The sequence below is a fragment of the Syngnathus leptorhynchus genome, chromosome 19 (genome assembly GCF_054491065.1).
Source record: "Syngnathus leptorhynchus isolate UIUO chromosome 19, UIUO_Slep, whole genome shotgun sequence".
In the NCBI taxonomy this organism is placed as follows: domain Eukaryota; kingdom Metazoa; phylum Chordata; class Actinopteri; order Syngnathiformes; family Syngnathidae; genus Syngnathus; species Syngnathus leptorhynchus.
The window spans coordinates 4,011,177-4,029,391 of record NC_141213.1 but is presented as its reverse complement, the minus strand read 5'-3'; the positions used below and the strand labels follow the sequence as shown (position 1 = coordinate 4,029,391).

The following is an 18,215-nucleotide window of genomic DNA, read 5'->3' as shown; positions in this document are numbered from 1 at the left end:
GGCTAGGAATAACCTGTAAAATCACATTTGTGAAGGTACTTCACTCTTATAGGAAAGCACGGATCCGTGATTGCCTTGGATAAAGTTGTTTTCCCCGCTCTTTGAGTTCTTTCATGCTTTGTGCAGTTACTGTGGGATTGTGGCCTTAAAAAAAAAAAAAAACTTTCCGCAGGAAGAAACTGAGTAGATTAGATAAGCAATGTTGGGATATGATGTTGCGTCTATAAGTGTCTGTGTGAATGTTTTCCATTGAGCTCACACATAATGTTCAAGCTCACCAAACAAAATGTTACCGCGAGTTCCCGATTCAATCATTTTGGCTGATGACGGCGAGAACCGCTTCTGTGTTTATGTCACACTCTGCTGCAATTGTTTAGGTTCAAGACAGCTCCTGTGTTTCTTCAAGAATACATTGAGGATGCACTGACCACTTGATATTCCTAAAATAATTCTAATTATAAGTTTGGAGATGGAGTCTGATGGGAAATGGACAGTTTTTGGCTTAGGCAGCCCGCAGATGTGTGGTTTTCATAGGCTAGCCAAGTTTAGCACATTCTTTCTGGATGAAAAAGCATTTTGTGAGAAAAAGCAAGCCAAAGTGAAGAAAGTTGAGTCTACTTTCTGCAAAGGTGGAAGTGGTTTCAGAAGCCCTGACCCTTGCCAAGCTTAATAAGCAAGCTGCACCCAGTGCACGCTATATATGGAATAAATCATTTCCCAAAATATACCTGTTCACTGACACTGAGCTTTATAATCCAGTGCGCCTTATCCTCGGAAAAATAAGGTAAACTCAAAATGGATGTTGGCACTGCCTAAAACTCATCCTAATGTTATTATCTGCTTTTGTTACTGAGCTGAATTGAAATTACCTTTAAAGTATGGATTTTCCTCAAAGTCCTCAAAGTGTGGGACATGTTGCAGCGGCCTGCTCGGCAAGCTAAAAAACACTCAAGCCCCAAACCGCATTTGGCAAGTGGAGTGGTGACGTCACTGTCTCCGCACCACATTGCATCGCTTCGAATTGCTAATACATGGCCCCTAGGAAATCAACATGTCCAAGTTTGCAGCCATAACAATGCAGTTCAAATAGCGAGCAAAAGGAGGATACAAATGGTGACCTTCCGTGACACTGAGCAGGTGTTGCAGAGTCTACACGGCCAAATACTATAAAACAAAAGTTACAATGTGAGCTCCATTTGTGCTTCTCAGTGGTTGGTCTTTTTATTTTTCCAGTTCGCTCATTGTCTTATCATGTGGCCAACTCGATCAAAATGCTTTGTTCTGTGTTCAAGAACAACATTCGGGGACTTAATGTGCTCATACATCACCAGACGCACGATATACTTGTCAAAGCTTTGTCTGAATTTACAGTAAAAACAAAAAATAAATAAAACAAAAGATAGCTATCGTATCATCCAAACTTGAGTCATGCAAACATGTAGAGATTGTGCAAACTGAATAGAATGTTTTATAGTGTAGATTGATTTTCAAAAGGGGGAATATTTTCTAGTTTGCAGGCTTGAGTTGACAACACCAAGCAGCTTCCAAATCTTGGCTTTCAGGGAATGTAACATCTGTGTCAATATTATGGAAGTGTAGGGTCTTGCTCTTTTTAAGAGCTGGATAGGGAGTACAAGTGTCAGCTTTGAAGACATAAAGTCGGGAGTGTAAACGAAGGGCTTGGCCCATCTTCAATGAGAGAACCAAAACAACATAAATGTATTAGATGACGAAAAAAATATTATGATTAGACAAGGCTATGGCTTGACGATATGAAGCTCCGAATACTGACACAGAATAACAGTGAATAAGTGAGTTTTTCCTGCATTTTTATTTTATTTTAAACGTTATACTGAGTCAAAGTTGATTAGGTTTGTAGGTAACCACTTTATGCATAAAACGCAAGGCTGAATCTTGGCGTTTTTCATCCAGATTACAACCGCGTGAGTGTGCAGCTGTACATTTTGATTGGCTAGAGCAATTTCACGGTCAAGGATGTGTGGAGGTTAATTATTCATTAACCGCTGCTAGTCCCTAAAGATCTCCCAGATGCGCTTTGAATCGATCCTTCTTCTACAGTAGCTGGAAGAAGAAAAAAAGGTTAACTCCAAAACATTTGCAGCATTGGATAGATGAAACGCTGAGTATACTGTACAGTCATTTGACATTACCATTGAGCGCCGCTGCATCCAGCCAGCTGCCTGCCTGCCCACTGGAGCGGAGGCGGGATGCTCATGAGCGCGGTTCGTCGTGAGGGGGCTGTTCCCTCCGCACATCCGAGCTCGCTCATTCCGTCCGGAGCAGCGGCAGGGATGAGAGCTTGGCACCGAGGCGCCAATGCGACGACACGCTCCTCAGGTAAATTCTAGGGCAAAGTGGTTTTTGCATGCATCATTTTTTTGTTATTGTTTTGTGCGTGTGCTATTTTCCCGGGAGCCGTCGGAGGCTGAGTCGCATCCGCGCGTCACTCAACATTTCCAGCGGTCTCTTCAACTTCCATCCAGCCTCCTCCACACTCTCCTTACCCGGGCTTCGTGTGTATCTCGTAGCCATTAGGTTTCAGGTTTTTTTTGGGTCACTTTTCAGACTAGACATAACGCGGCGGATGTGCACGAGCGCAGTGTGCACAGATTGGATTTATAACTTGCGCGGTGCGATGCGTTTGGTGGGATTTTATTATTTATTTATTTATTGATCATTTTTTATTTTTACGGGGACGCGCTCTTTTTCCGATCAGCTGAAGGTTAAAGATTGCTGGGATGGAGCTAGCCACGTTAGCTCATCTTCGTGTTCTGTTCGGTGGATGAGAGGCCAAACTCCATCCAAATTACGCAATTTCCCCTGTCCTAGCACCCCGGCATTATAGACAGCGAGAATAATGGAGGTATCTGACGGAATTAATATCATACGGTCCTAATCCAATTTCTGTGTCAGAAATATAATGCATCCCCTAGATATTGCTTAGGAACCTGCAGAAGTTGCACAATCGCATAAGTGAATTTTCATCCACAGTGGGTGGGCGACATGAGAGTTAAAACAACCGAGCCATCATTTACTGTATGTTGGGTCACGTGCATGCCGAATTTAGCCAAGGACGCCCCCGATTAGTTTTAACATTTACATTCTACGTCACGCTTTGAATGCATTTCAACCGGACAGCAATGAAAGTCAAAATAGACAGACGTTGAAGGGAGTCGAGCTGGTGCGCGTTTCTGTTGCACGAGTGTGTTTTAGTAGCAACCTGAGAGGTGCCTGTCAGTCCATTTCATAACAAAACAGTCCAAATACGCGCATTCGTGCATGTGAGGCTTTCAGTCGCGTCTAGTAGAGCAAAATGCATGAAATGGAGCTCGGCTGATAACAAATGGTTGCATTGCATGTTGTCACTTTGTCTTACCTGCAAACATGCTGGCCACTGATGACCTTCACTCATGCAGACTGCTAAGTGAGGCCATTAACTCTTCTTGAAATTTAATTGGAATTAATATCTTTATATGAATACCTGATTCGTCTAAGGGTGATGGACCTGCACTTTGCTCTATAAAGGATATTGTCACAGGCAAGTGTGGAAAATAGGAGATTGAATTCTAGTCCATGTCAGACTGGATGCAAAGTCTAGTCCGGTTACATCGTCATAAACATAATGTCTGCCCTCGACTTGGTCATCCATGGCCTCAAGTATGATTATTTTCAGTAGTGTTATTTATACAGTATTTATGGTATTGCCCTGGAGCAATATCTGTTTGTTTTTGACCTTTCATAGCTCAGTGGATACGTATTAAAGGCTAGTTAGTAAATGTCAGCAAATGGTCCAAGACTAGCTAAGAGGGAGAAAGAAACCATAACTATGGTTGCTGGTTTTTCACACATCCCTGATATTGGGTTGGCGTGTGAAGACCCTGCTGGAAGTCCTCAGGGGGGTGAAGTACGGTGAGTTTGGGGGATGGGCTGGGTATTAAGAAGGAAGCAGCTCATTAATTCCTTCCAGCATGTGGAAGAAAGGTTTGCTCAGCATGTTTGGAGGGGCCCTTCACAGCTCCAAAACGAGTCAAACTTTTATGAGTGGGCCAAACCCGAGCCAGCGATAAGTGTAGGGTGGGCGAACCTCGTTTTTTTTTTTGCAAGGTAGTGTGATATCCCTGAACTTCCCTTTCCCCTCGGATTATTACTTTTCCTTGGTTCATTGACCACGCTCTGACAGACTATCCCATTTTTTTCCCCCCTTTCCCACTTTGTCTGTCTTCAGCATTATTTCAAGGCCAAGTGCACACAGAATATTAGTCTGGCCATTGGCTGGCTAAAACCGTAGTCTTTTTTTTTTTTTTTTTTTTGAATGTCATCGGATGTTTGCCTAGCTACAGGGATCCCCTCGGAGCTCCTGTATGATGTCACACGTGATGTCAGAGCTGAGGTGACGCAAGCAAGCAGGCGGGCAGGCAGGCAGGCAGGCAGGACCAGGCTCACGAATGTAGCCGAGCAGAAACATGTGAACGCCGCTGACATCTGCCAGCGTTGCCTCTTAAGAGCGAGACGCCAGAGCTGCGGCGTGAAATGTGAAACGTTTGCTGTGTATATTGTTCCATCCCGATTGGAAGCCGGCCATATGTTCGGGCCATCTGCCTGCTCTCCGCTTCCTTAGCGTCAATTTATTCCAATGTGGCAATCTAGCCTCACTATTTGTTTTCACTTGTTTACATCGCAGTTTTCCACAGCCATGCCTCCCTCATGAGTGTGTGAGAATCCTTTCATCCCACCTGTTATCTGGTTCACATTTAAATTTATGCACGAGGCCCTGAATGCAGTGCTGTCTGTCTAAATGACGTGCAATGGAATCTCAAAAATGTGAGCGCTCGTAAAGGTCGTTTGATTTGATGGAAATTACAAGTCGTGCATAAAAAAAAATAGATAAAAAAAAAACAGTTTCCCATTTTTTTCCAAAGGATAATTCAAAGTGAAATAAAAAAAACAACAACATCTACATCACGTGATGTAGAAACACGGGCATGCGTGTTTGCCGTTATGACTAATGTGATCACTCCTCCGGCAAATTGTTAATGATAACACTCACTTGCACAATAGAAATAAATGTAATGTAGCGTTGTATAATGAATGAATGTTTAAAGAGGCAGGGCAGCAGGGGACAAATGAGGGGGGGGGGGGGGGCGGTTTCATACCGCATTGTCATGGTATCATACGTGGCCTCAAGGAATGAACCCGATAAATGATTAAACATTTAATTGCTTGTCAAGAATTTGGTTTATTGTTTATGAATCACAACCTTGAAGCAAAACGGAGTGTGCGATAAGGAATAAGCAATTTGTTTATTCAATAATGCTTAAGTTGAAATCAATCTTCCAGTTTATTATGTTCATTCATTTTTGCATCGACCTTATCACATAAGGTTATTTGTTGTGCGTTACTGGGCGAGAGCCACGCAGAGTCGGAATCTTATTAGCAAAATGTCATAGCATGCTAACCCTTTGATCAGTCCGCCTCTGGCTGCTAAACATGCCCGTGTCATCTCCAGCAGCCCGCCGGACCTTGACAGACGCTAATTAGGACACGGCATGGATTGGGAATAGTTAAGTGCAGGTGAAGCCGACTGTGTGTTTGTGGATTAGCGTGCCTCATGACCTTGCCTTTATCTTCTCTCATTTTAAAATGCTGGCTGCAATACAAATGCCCAGCTCCACCCGAACATCCTTTTAAAATGTGGGTGCATTGGGCTGAAAATCTCATGATGAGCTCAGTAATGGAAAATCACTTCATTGATATGTTCGAAGTTGTTGCACAGCTCTGCGCCGGGTTTTTGTCATACATTAAGACCGGGGGACAGTTATTTGGCTAGACCAAGTACAAAAAAAGAATCAAGAGCCAGACTGTAATGTTGTACCCTGTGATGTATTGGTGGAATTAAAACAATAAAATAGTGTACCCCTACTGATTTTAAATTTGCTGCCAGCAAAGTCCGGTTAAAATAAGTTGTGAACCGAATTCGGCAACAAAGCGGGGGAATATTTTAGCGGCCCACGCATGAGCTAGTGCAAAACAACTGTCGCCAAGGGAGACGATTAAAAAAAAAATAATTCAAGTATATGTCTTTTGGCCAACCTTTCTACATAAGGTAATTGACTTAGAATTCTCAAGGCGACAAAAGCCGACATGCACGTGGGGTGTTGTTGTTGAGTTAGCGTGCAATTTAAGTGAAGTTTAGCAGAGTTAAATAAGACTTAAAAGTCAACTTGGTTGTTTGTCAAATAAGCTTGTGTTAAAAAACATGCCTCTGACATGTTTTCACTGGACAAACAGAAGCCTGCAGAGAGACTGATTGGAAACATTCAGGACTCCGACAATGTTGTCAACTAGATAAACAATCTGTAGATCTTTGCTGTTTGTTGAATGCGATGGGCTGTCGTTCCAAAAGATGGGTCTACGTACGCATAGTCCAAACAGATGCGGAACCGGAGAGCAGCCAAGTACACACCCAGCTCGGGACTCTCTTTTTAGAGCCAAAGAGACTGGGAACAATGTGAAGAGGTGCAGCTTGTGGAATATTTTTTAGGTGATTGTCTTTGTTTTGGTGTATTAGACTTGTTTGGATGCTTTGCGTTTGGGGTCTTTTGTTTCGTTTGATCGCATCAATCATTTTCACTCAATTTGTTTTGAACACGGAGATGTTTGAAGACAACTTAGTACCCATTTTGTGCTCTATTATTTTTTTTTTCCATCCAGTACTGTTGCTCATCCCTCATCTTAGTTCGGCCTTACAGTAAATGAGGTGACACCAAACTGTCAACCTGCAAGCCGTCATGCTCCCGCAGCCCAGTCATGTGTGCCCAGCCAAAAATATTTCTGATTGTTGGTTTTTTTTTGTGCGAGTGAGGCCTTGATATTTGTTCTGACGACCTCATACATGTATTTTCAATTGCGTCGCCAGTAAAAACGTTGTGGCTGATGAGACGAGAACACGTGGGGGTGGTGCGAGGGTCGTCTGTGGGGAAATGCCAGCCCTCATGTGGTTCTGTTTATTTTTAGCTCGCTTAGCAGTGTATGTTATCCATATCAACTATTTCACCCCCCCTTCCTGAGCGAGCACTTTCAACTAAAACACAGCACTTTTTATTTTTTCCAGTTGCCATATCCAAGCAACCACAATGCCATCCATTTTCCACAAAGAGGGTATTGTCACGGAACACAATGTTTTTTTGTGTAGTCGGGGGAGGATGAACGTCGAGCATTGTTGCGTCGCGTTCCTTCAATCCAAGGTTTTACTTGATATAAAATGAGTAATTCCATTGCGTAACAGCATTAGCAGTATTTAAATTCAGCTTGTCATGGGAAAGGAAGAGTAAGGGCGGGGGACTGGTTTGCAGGCAGATCATTTTACAGGAGGAAATCCTCACTTTAACCGATGATGGAGATAATCCTCGTTTACTGGTGTCATCACGATAAATTGCCTCAGATTAGGGATTAAGTTGGGATCAGACATCATATGGATCTTCACTTAAAACAGGTTTATATGCAAATGGAATATTATCACAAGGTAAGGTGGATTATCATATTAAATATGGCCCCTTGACCTAAATCAAATTTAATTATACCGATACAATTCAGTTTTTATTCCTGACTTAATCACAAAAAGGAACCAAAATATTCATGCATAGCTTTATTAATCTGAGCATCCATATTTCTGTTAAAAAAAAACAAATTCAGTGTATTTACAACCTCAAGCCAAATTCTCTTAAACAGCCATAAATGGAGGTTGACACGCTTCTAATGAGTTTATTTGCATATTAAATATGCTCTTAGTAGTTTTTTCAGTCTTAACATTGAAAACGAAGGATGCAGTCTGAGCAAGCGGTACATGTAAACAGTAGAGGTTCAGAAACACGCGTTATCAAAAACAAAACACGCAGCCCATCAAGGACATTTTTTTCTTATTTGTTACACAGCATTTTGACAGTTTTGTAGTCCGTGAGTGATAATCAGGCCAAAGCAATAAACCAAATCAAATGATGTCATTGTTTTGACATTGTTCACTACAGAAACTTCCAGTTCGTCTTCTCCTTGAGGAGATTACGCAAATTGAGGGAGTGAAACTTAACTCAAGTCTTAACTGGGTAAGAGGCAAGAGTCAATCCACCAAAGCTAACAGGTTTAAGGTTTTAAATGGAAAAAAAAAATATTAATCGTATTAAGGAGCCGTACATACAAAGAGCGGCATTTCACGCTCTTGGATCCTGTTAATCACCTCGTTGTAGGCTCTTCTAAAGTTCAGGTACACGGAGAGAGGAAGGATCAAGGGCATACAGTGGGGAGAGTGAGTCAAGGCCCTTTTTATTATAAATCTTGTTTTTTTCCATCCACTGAGTTGCAAAACAAATGTAGCAGATGAATACATTTTGGTGCATGTGTCCTGTTGACAAGGCACCAAGTATGACTTCATCGAGGGCAAGACATCATTAACAGATGCACCATGGCTATCGTCAGTCGGATCCTTCGTCGGGCTTTGAATTTTTTATACCGCACAAAAATAAAATATTTGCATGCTATGATGGGATTGCTGTGAAGTTTGAAGCAGCGTTAGAGTCCTCAGTTCATTTTTTTCTTCCACATTTTAGTTTAGTGACTGCATTTCTCGGCACTCGCTTGTATTTTCTTGGGGAATTCCAGTTTTTTTAGCTTTGAAATAGGCTTTTTTTTTATCCTCCCAGATGAAGGAAATGCTTTTGAGATGCAAAAGAGAAACCCCAAGAGTGTGGACGAGGATGTGGAGCAGAAATGAATAGGATCGCTCGCTTGTCGTTGTGATATACAGAAGCATCAATTTCATCTCTGACATTTCGTATCCTGCAGTTTGCTGACGATGGTGTTTTTATTTTTTTATTTACTTTTTCGTCCACCAGATTTTTGCATGGAGACAGTTTTGGTGCTGATGTGAACCAAGTCATGAACATTCACTTCTCGTGCTGTGTTATGTTAAAAGGGTCCTTGTTTATTTATGTACTTATTTATTTATCTATCTATTTTATTTTTTTGGTTTATGGTTGTCTTTTTACATCATTTCCTCCTTTCTTCTCTACTCAGTGATGGCCTCGGCTGCGCAGTTGTGCCGGTGATCCTGCCGCTGCACACGGGGAAGAAGAGGCGACGCCTTGACAACTGACCTACCTTTCTCGCCCCCCCAAAAAAAGCAGAAAAAACACAAAGACGGGGGGAAAAGAGGAAACACACCAGCATAATCAAATGCGAACATGTACAGCGTGGAGGACCTCCTCATTTCTCATGGATATAAGCTCCCCAAGCATACCTCCGCCTCCACCACCCCGACCCCAACCCCCGCATCCCGCCAGACGCCCTCGTCTTCTTCACCTCCATCTTACAATAAACACAATGCGGGTTCGGGGAGCAGGCCCAGTAGCAGGACACTCAACGGCTACGAACGAGGCTTGAGAGTGACGTACGCAAACAACTGTGGAAGCAGAACTCCTCAATCGTACCTGGCCGCCACTGGAACTAGCTGCCCCAACAACAATGTCGAACCCAGGGACAGGAGCCAATCCAGGCAAGAGGCTGAAATCCAGGGCCAAGTTGAAACGCCTTCCTTTGGAGAGTCGCTGACGTCAGACAGCGGGTATGATAAATTCTGTCTTGTCACATCGGTGCTGTAATTTGCTGACCAATGGAACGACGTAATTATTGTTGTCCCTTACCATGTAGCGAATAATGACAGAGCAGGAGTAGATGTCATTTTTTGCCGAGCTCTCTACAAAACGGCCAAATGTCAAACTCCAGAATCCCGCCTAATTCAAGATTACACTTCATCAATAATACAACGTCTATATTGGGTTAAATACATAATGTATATGAGAATGGGTTATATTTAGCTGAGTTTGGTGTTACGCAATTTTGAGGCCCTCTTGGGTAAGCAATTGATTTTTTTTTTTTTTGACAGAGCTGTTTAGTTTGCCTATTCGCACTAGCTTGTGTTGTAACCGAGACAAAGTAAAAACGAGCATTCCTATGTCTAAACAATAAGTTTGGTTTGTTAATGTTATTTCTTTCCTCAGACATTTCTCAAATCCTGTTTTGCCACCAGTAAAATAACCACAGTTCTTTTGATTTTTCGGTTTTACTTGAGAGAACTAACCCGCATATTCATGATTAGAACTCATATTCCCCACTTATATAGTAAATTGGCATCAATCCTGCCAGCTTTCCCGCAGCACACGACTGCCCAGACATCATTATAGATTGCAATATTGAGGGCAGTCAAGGCTTCAACCTTGAGGGGTGCACATACATGCATCTTGTTAGTGATGCCGGTCAGTCAGTCATTTTGAAGGCAGCACAAATCAGACTTCCCGATGTTGTCACAATCGATTTAAAATGTTTTTATATGGCGCCACATGAAAAAAGACTTTTTTTCATAGCGATCTGTCACCATCTAGTGGAAGTGGAATTTGTATGAATGTTTTTTTTTTTTTTTAGGTTTTGTGATGGCAGCAGAGGTCAACAGATGCAGTCCAAGGATGTATCCTTCTGGAGGAGGAGAGGCCAGGACTTTACTGTGCTGCTGGACTATGCGGACCACAGAGGGCCACACGGGGAACATAACAGACCAGAGGGAAGTCAACAAGCTAGAGGTCAAGAGCCGCCCGCGGAGGAGCGTCAGAGAGTAGCCCAGGAGCGGCAACGTTGGGCGGCCCAGGTACAGGCTCGTGCTAAAGAAAGAGAGGCGGCTCTCAAACAGTGGAGGGTGGCCACTGAGAGGAAGTGCCAGAGCCTGGGGACAGACGAGTGGCGTCCAGCTGTCAGTTTTAGTCGCCAGATGTCGCAGAGTGAGGGTGAACGTTGGGCACAGGAGCAGCAGCGGCTCCACGCCAGGACACCAGAGGGAATAGTAGTCCACCCCAGGACCAAAGCCAAATCCCAGTCCATGCCCAGGATGCTGCGACCTGAGAGCCTGCAATATGTGGACATGTCCTCGTGCGGTCAGGACTTGTACAGACGGGTTAACGGCCACCCGTTGTCACAACATGACCTTTACCGGGCGCCACGCTGGCCGGAGAACGGCAGGCCGGCAAGTGCCAACCAGTTATCGTTAACGCCAAAACCCCGCTTCACCCGACCCCCCAGACCTCCCTCCTACGAAATGCACCAGCAGATCAGGGGAAGCTGTGAGTTGCTGTCTGGGAGAGACTCGGTTATTTCCCATAGCAGGGACAGGACTCCTCTTCCCATCATACGGACAGGTGACGCGCCACTAGACTATTTTGCACAGGATTCTGGACCTCCAGGATACATCCCACCCCCATCGTACAAAAGAGCCCCTGTGATTATAGGAGGGCATCGGGGATATGGTGAGATTGCAGTTGATTACAGGTAAGGGCTGATTATCCTTTTTTTTTCTTTTTTTTTTTATAAAAAGCATTGTTATATAACCGGGCATAGGCGATCTATATTTAATCTCGCCTTGTCAATTTTGATGTTTTGTAAATGTATATTCTTTTGATGTGAATTATGAATTAAATTTGCCAGTAAACGTTGCATTTTATTTATTTTACAGTTTGTTACATAAGCCTTAAAATCATTTAAAAAAAATAATAAAAATATGTCAAATATTTCTGTTTCTCCCATTATGCCAATTTGGTTGCGACATGTTGCTCCGCAATTACCCCCGTAGCAATTTTTTTTTTCTTTGCTTTTAGGTACAGAGGTGACGTATACCAGCAGATACACGTGGCTCCAGATGGATCCCATTGGATCACTCGACATCCAGTGGGTTCTTGGTCTGAGTCATCCAGAGAGAAGTGCATTGCAGGCCACAAGCAACTCCATCCTGTATGTACTTTGCAAGAGCATCCGGGTGGAGGAGTGCAATATATCTCCTTCGACGACCCCCGCATACGTCACATTTCTTCAGCTCTAGGCGGTAATTCTCTGACGGACGCCGACAAGATACGTCACATCCGCAACGAACTACCCAGCACCACCACCACCACCACCACCACGTCGGAGCCCGCATCCGGCAACAGTGCCTTTTTGTCCCCGTCGGCGGGGCCTTTTATCGCTGCCAAACTGGCCAGCGATGCTAATCAGACGTCTTCATGTGACTTTGACAATGACAATAAGAGGTGGCACAGCAATTTGCACAAAGCGACTGTCGATAACTTCTCAGCAACTGACCAAAATTGTAACACATATTCCAAAAACCAACGTCCTCCTCCATCGCCATCTTCCGCCTTTCAGGCCCCAATAAGAAGAGCAGCATCTCGCCAGGGGTCCAGTTTAGATCAGGTCTTCGCAGAAACCATCACACAAGTCAAGAAAATTGTCCCAGAATCAGGGTTGGAGAATAACAGAAATACAAAGAGAAGAGTTAGTGAGACCATCTTCTGCCTTGTGTCTGTTCCCCTTCACACACCAACTAACCTTAACAAAGATGCATCAGCAGATCAAAACAACAACGACACAGCACGAAGTCTGACCATGACCAATACAGAAACCTTCGCTGTTGGCCTCAAGGAGACCCATAGCCTGCGGAGCAAGTCAGTCAACGAGATGCCCATCAAAGTTCACTACTCACATTTTCACACCACCAGCACTTCCTCGCTGAGGAATTACAAGAGGGCTCCTTTAAGGAAGGAGACCATAGACGCCTGGGCACTTCAAGCCAATGAGGACAAGCAGATGTGCTATTCCGGCTCCTGGCCAGGAAATCAATACCGTAACCAGGAAACCCAGACTGGTTCACCCTTGACAGTGGTGAAAAGTCCAGAACCCCAAAGCCCACCGGGAGGACAAGAACCTGTTCATTCTGCCTCGGACACGACGACTGACAGCGGCGTAGGAACAGATAACGGTTCCTCTTACGGCTATCCCATGGCCGGGCAGAAAAATCTTCATCCCTCCAGCAACAGCGCCTTCTCCCGACTCAGCGGCAGCCCAACATCGCAACCTTCTGAGCAACACATATTCTCTCCATCCAAACAAGAAGAGTCAGGAGACCAGAAGCCATCGTCTCCAAAGAGGAGCAGTCCTCCCGAGTGTGCTGAACAAGTGGCCTTTGGTCAGTTTCTCCTAAAGCCAGTCAACAGACGGCCATTCGATGCTATCGGGGAGCTGGAGACCATCAATAAGGAGATGGAAGACACAATCAGCAAGAGGCGGCATCTCGGTCGCTCAATCGACGATTTAGACGGGATGAACAAAAGAAATGGCCGCTATCATCCGGGAAAGCATTTTGGAGCAGGTCGAGAAAAACCCGTTCTCAAAATAAGATCCAAATCCTTTCCTTCTGCCAACGATTTGGAATCCGTGGCCGCACGACAGGATTTCTCCAGACCGCAGAAGGACGGTCCTGATAAGTTACAAACTGCGTCCTCACCGCCTCAACAGAGTCATTCAAAGCAACTTTACAGGCAGGATATTCCCGTCGCGCAGGAGTCATTGCTAAGGGATGTCGGGCTGACCGTCTACACGGAGACCCCCGGTGGTCACGGCGAGACGACGCAGCGCTCGCTCTTGCTTTCAAACCAACTCCACCGCGACGACCAAACAGTGCAGCTTTCCAGCGAGAGCGGAACAGATCCAGAGCTTCCAGATAAAGCGGAGATAGACAAAATCCCACAAAGCAGGACTGAGCTTAATTTGAGCAGGAATGAAATTTGCAAATTGAGTAAAAGTTCCTTTGTTTTCGAGGAAAACGGGAATGACAAATGCTTTGTGTCAACCATGGCAGACATGCACCTCGAGAACTTGCTTACTCAAGAGAAAGCCAATTCGTTACCTGCCGAGGACCTTAGTAGCCTGTACGAAGTCAAATGCGCAAAGGGAATACCTGAAAACGAATCAATGGAGCAGAGAGCTGCCAGAATTTTGGGTATTACCGTTCCAATGGAAACCTTGGGAGTGTCAGAGAGGAGTGATGACGCAGAAACTCCTGGAGATGAAAAACCTCATCTCGAAGGCGATGAGAATGTGATCGAAGAGCCCGAGCAAGTTGAACAGGGACCACTAATTTTACCGGGAACCAAGACGGAAGAGGTCAAAGCGTCAAAGTTAGGGGAAGACCAAATTGACGACAGCAGACAAAAGCACAATCACAACGAGGATGACATCACTCAGTCGACGGTGGTGCTGGACCTGCCTGAATACCCGCCGGGTCATCTTTCACTATCCCTCCCCATCACTCCCGATAGGGTGAGGAAAGGAGAAAATAAGGGCACCGCCACACCACAACCTTCCAAAAAATTCATCGAAGCCCTGCAAGATAAGCTAAACTCTTCTGCCAACGCATCTGCCGGCGGTAGGTCAACCACGGACCGAATAGCCCGACTCAAAGAACTGCACTCGGTGTCGCGGATTAGACGCCTCAGCCTGAAAGCTTCTGATTCCAGTAGGGATTGTAATTCTGATGCTGCCGCTAGGGAAGAAAATTCACTTCAGGAAGAGCCAAAGTTTGAGGATGACGAGAAACAGAAAGGTGATGAAGGTGTGAAGGCACAGAACGGAAGGACGAACGGAGCCGATGTGGGTTCTCCGGTCGAGCCTGAAATACGGGATGAGATAGAAACTCTCAAAGATTGTCAAGACAATGAAGATATATGCAAAGGAGGTGAAAAATCACAGGAGGTAGAACAGACTGATGAAGATTTTGCACTAAAAGCAATAAACGAAGAAGTAAGAGAAGCAAAACCAGAAGAGCCTGAAGGAAACGCAGAGCCTGACAACGCAGACAAACACGAAGCAGCAGAAGTTCGCAAAAGCCAAACGACAAACGACGTGAAGGTAGACAAGTTGCCCAAAGCAAAGCGTTGGATGAAGCTCCAGAAGCCTCCACTGCTTCCTAAGCCTCGAAGTGTTCCCAAAAGAGAAATAACACTACCGCTCAGCTTCAACCCTGGAACTCCCACAAATCTGGAGGATGAGGAGATGCTAAATGTCTCAGGTGGGTCCAAGTGTTGTTTACACATTTACTGCCACAATTAAAATGAACAATGCTGGTTTATTTTCATTTTATTTTTGTTTATTTTCATTTATTTTTTGATTTATTCATATTTATTTTATTTATATGTATTTCATTTTATTTAATTGTATCTAATTATATATTTTTTTCTCAACAGACTCCTACGATCCCAGTCGGGTGGAGCGAGTGTAACCCACGACTGCGTCGACCACTGTGGAAACGTTTCCTGCTTAACCTTTTTTGCCAAGAAAAAAAAAAAAAAAGGTTCCCGCGGCTTAGTCGGATCGTTACATATCAACCCTCAGCGATCGGACTTTCCTGGTGCTGCGGGAATATTTTAACAGCCAAATAAAAAAAAAAAAAAAGGTGGTGCCAATACTCCGAGTCCTTCCAGCCACCCCTTTCAAATATTTCTCTGCTACACCAAGAAAACTGCCTTCCTTTGAAATATTCTTTTGCTTTTGTTCCAGTGCACGTCATTATTTCCCGCCGCACTCTGCCTTCTGGCTCGGTGTTGAATTATGAATGTAAAAGCGCTTCTGGTAAATTGAGAACAAAAAGGCAACAGTATTGCATTACAATCAGTATTAATCCTCACCAAATGTAAATATAAGAAAGAAGTATCAAATTTTATCTAGATTATAAAAATGGATTTAACAAATGTATATTTTCTTATCTATGTTCAGATTTCTTTCTAAATATTTGAGTGTTACACTAATAATGGAAGCCTCTATTCTTTATTCTTCTACGTGTATGATAGCGAATGTACTCAGAGTCTGGGTTGCAATGAGAAACACTGTGGTCTTTAAAATAAATAAATAAATAAATAGTTTCACTCCAGAGCAATATAGTAACGTACTGTATGTTTCGGCCTCGGTTTCCAAGTAGTACGTCTCCGATTCAACGAGCTGATCTCATTTAAATGTCCACGTCAAAGTGTGTGATTTTTGCAGCTTATTTGTGTCGTGTACCAATAATCTTTTGTTTCTAGCGCATCACTTTTAGCATCAGCAAACGTCACATATTGTAAATCAAAAGCGTCTAAAATTACCATCAGATTAATATTTTGTGGGCAGTTTTGCCATTGGAAGTCAAGCTGTGATTTCAGAAGTGCTTCTCTGCAAAAAATGATAAATATACCGCTATGTTGAATGAAAGGTATGACTTGTTCACACTCTTGGTTAACTTATGTGTTCTTTTAACTTGAGTGAATACGCTGAAAAGTGTCGGTGATGATGTACAGAACATTGTAAACGTCTTCAATCATTGTATGTTCTTATTTAACAAGTTTCGAGCAGAGCTGACTTTGCTTTTGGGATAGCAATATAAGACATTTGGGAATATACCAAAACCAAACTTTATGCTATGCATTGGACATCAACATTTAATAGATTTAATACCAAAATTTAAAGCTGCAACTACTGGTTTCCTTGTTTTCTCCCCAGTAGAATCATTTTGATTTTACAAGTGTAAAAAGTCCATGATTTGTTTTAGTCTCGTCATCCTCGTTAGTGTTTTGTACTGCAAATTAGTTGTAACATATAGACTGATTGGTGCACATCTTGCTTTGATATTTTCTATTTTCATACAAACAAGATATGTATAGCATCTTTTTTTAACGTGCGACATCTCTAGTTTTAGTGTGCGTGTGCGCGCGTGTGTGCAGTGTGCATGAAATTACGGAGAAGTGTATTTGCATATCCAGTACATGCATTTGGTACTATGGTCTATAGTCAACCCAATAAACAACTGTTATATTTCAAATAATGTATATTTTATTTTCAAAAAGGTATTCTACATATTTAAAGCAGAACGTGTTATTTTTAGATTGTGAAAAGGGAACTAATTATAAAAGGCACAATGTTTGTCCACAATAAAATAGATCATTTAGAATGATCGTAATTAGAGACAAGTGTGTGCTATTGTACAGTATTACAGACTATTCATAAATAAAAGTCTTTGCATGAAAAATAGCTTGTGTTTCTCCTCTGCGTTGATTCCACGAAAGAATGCAAGGTTATCTGAAGTTGCATTATCATCCAGAAGATGGCGCCATAGTACTTTGTAATATCTTAATATGGTTGCAGCGCAAACACAAAACGTGATACAAAATTCCATCCATCCATCCATCCATTTGTGTAAATTACAAAAAAATGGTCTCCCCCTAGTGGTAAATTGTTTAAAAGTTCAATAACCCACATATAATAAACTTTATGAATCTGGGTAGGCAACTCAGGTCTGCAGAGGCTGGATAACAATCCTGATCATTTGAACCAGGTGTGTTGCAAAATAGAAAACATGGAGGACACCGGCCCTCAAGAACCAGAGGTGCATCTCCATGCTCACTAGAATTAATAAATGAGCATTTTAGCCCTACGCTGACCCTTGCTCTCATGACAACATGGGCCTTTTGCTTCTTGTCACACAAGAGTGTGCTCACATGACACAAGGGACCAAAAGCATCTTGAGCACGTCGTGTTGAAGGCAACCCCGCTGGTGACAATGCAGGCGTCCTCCTCCCAAGTTCCTCTTGTGTTCCCTGCATGAGGGCCACACAAACCATCACTCCTACAAGGCCACCACCCGAGCATGACTTCAAAGGTTAGTGTTGGAGCTGATGTCTAGCTGTGCCGGCGGGGCAACTCAAATGTCCTTCTGTCGTTTTTTTTTTTTCTTTTATCCTCTATTCTCCAAGTATTGCATTGTTAGACTTCAAGTTGGTCAAATTGACTCCATAATTAAATGTGGCCCTTAATAAGTTAAATGGAAATCCTGAATCCATTCTGCATAAAACTCACTTTGACCTTTCACCTCCTAAATCTGCATATAGAAAAAAATCATTTTAATGTTTGATTATATTCAAGGATATTTAAAAAAAAAAAAGGAAAATGTGCCTGCTTCTGTGTTGTTTTTAAAAATAATAAATGGGGCACTGAATGCTACCTTGTTAATTCTGATTAAAGACACTAAGAGTGTAAATTGTTGTTTGATATGGCGTGTGATTGGCTGCCCACCTCTTGGTTTAAATCTTTGACTGAATCTCATTTGACTTTTCATGACTGTCTTTGGTGAACGTGTGTGATTCTAATCATCGCTGCTGTCTGTCCAGCATGTTTGCTTGGTGCCGACATAAGCGCCACCGCCGTTAACGCTCACCTTTACTAGACACACAAGGTTGTTTGCAATTTGTGTGGGAGAGGACAGGGCTAAGCAAACAGACTCTTCTTCCACTGTCATTCTTGTT

The 18,215-nt window shown here is 43.2% G+C and overlaps 1 protein-coding gene and 1 long non-coding RNA gene across 3 annotated transcripts in view; both read left to right on the top strand.

Moving 5' to 3' along the window:
* The first annotated feature begins 2,277 nt into the window (after window positions 1-2,277).
* On the top strand, window positions 2,278-16,951 carry jcada (junctional cadherin 5 associated a). The gene is made up of 5 exons (XM_085939537.1): window positions 2,278-2,358; window positions 9,088-9,634; window positions 10,492-11,385; window positions 11,712-14,953; window positions 15,129-16,951. Exons 2-5 carry the CDS (start codon window positions 9,255-9,257, stop codon window positions 15,161-15,163), a joined length of 4,551 nt encoding a protein of 1,516 aa, XP_085795663.1. The 5' UTR covers window positions 2,278-2,358; window positions 9,088-9,254; the 3' UTR covers window positions 15,164-16,951.
* Window positions 16,952-17,224: 273 nt separating this feature from the next.
* Window positions 17,225-18,215, top strand: part of LOC147041708 (uncharacterized) — a 42,025-nt gene continuing 41,034 nt past the window's right edge. Inside the window, exons 1-2 of one of the 2 annotated variants that reach the window (XR_015069178.1) lie at window positions 17,225-17,299; window positions 17,401-17,572. This is a non-coding gene — a long non-coding RNA (uncharacterized LOC147041708). Of the gene's footprint in view, window positions 17,573-18,215 lie in introns of both variants that reach the window. The other variant, XR_015069177.1, reaches the window with a different exon arrangement.

Coding starts and splice junctions, on each gene's coding strand:
- jcada (XM_085939537.1), top strand. CDS start 9,255: ATGTACAGCGTGGAGGACCTCCTCATTTCTCATGGATATAAGCTCCCC. Junction 9,635..10,491: donor TCGCTGACGTCAGACAGCGG/GTATGATAAATT, acceptor TTTTTTTTTTAG/GTTTTGTGATGGCAGCAGAG. Junction 11,386..11,711: donor GAGATTGCAGTTGATTACAG/GTAAGGGCTGAT, acceptor CTTTGCTTTTAG/GTACAGAGGTGACGTATACC.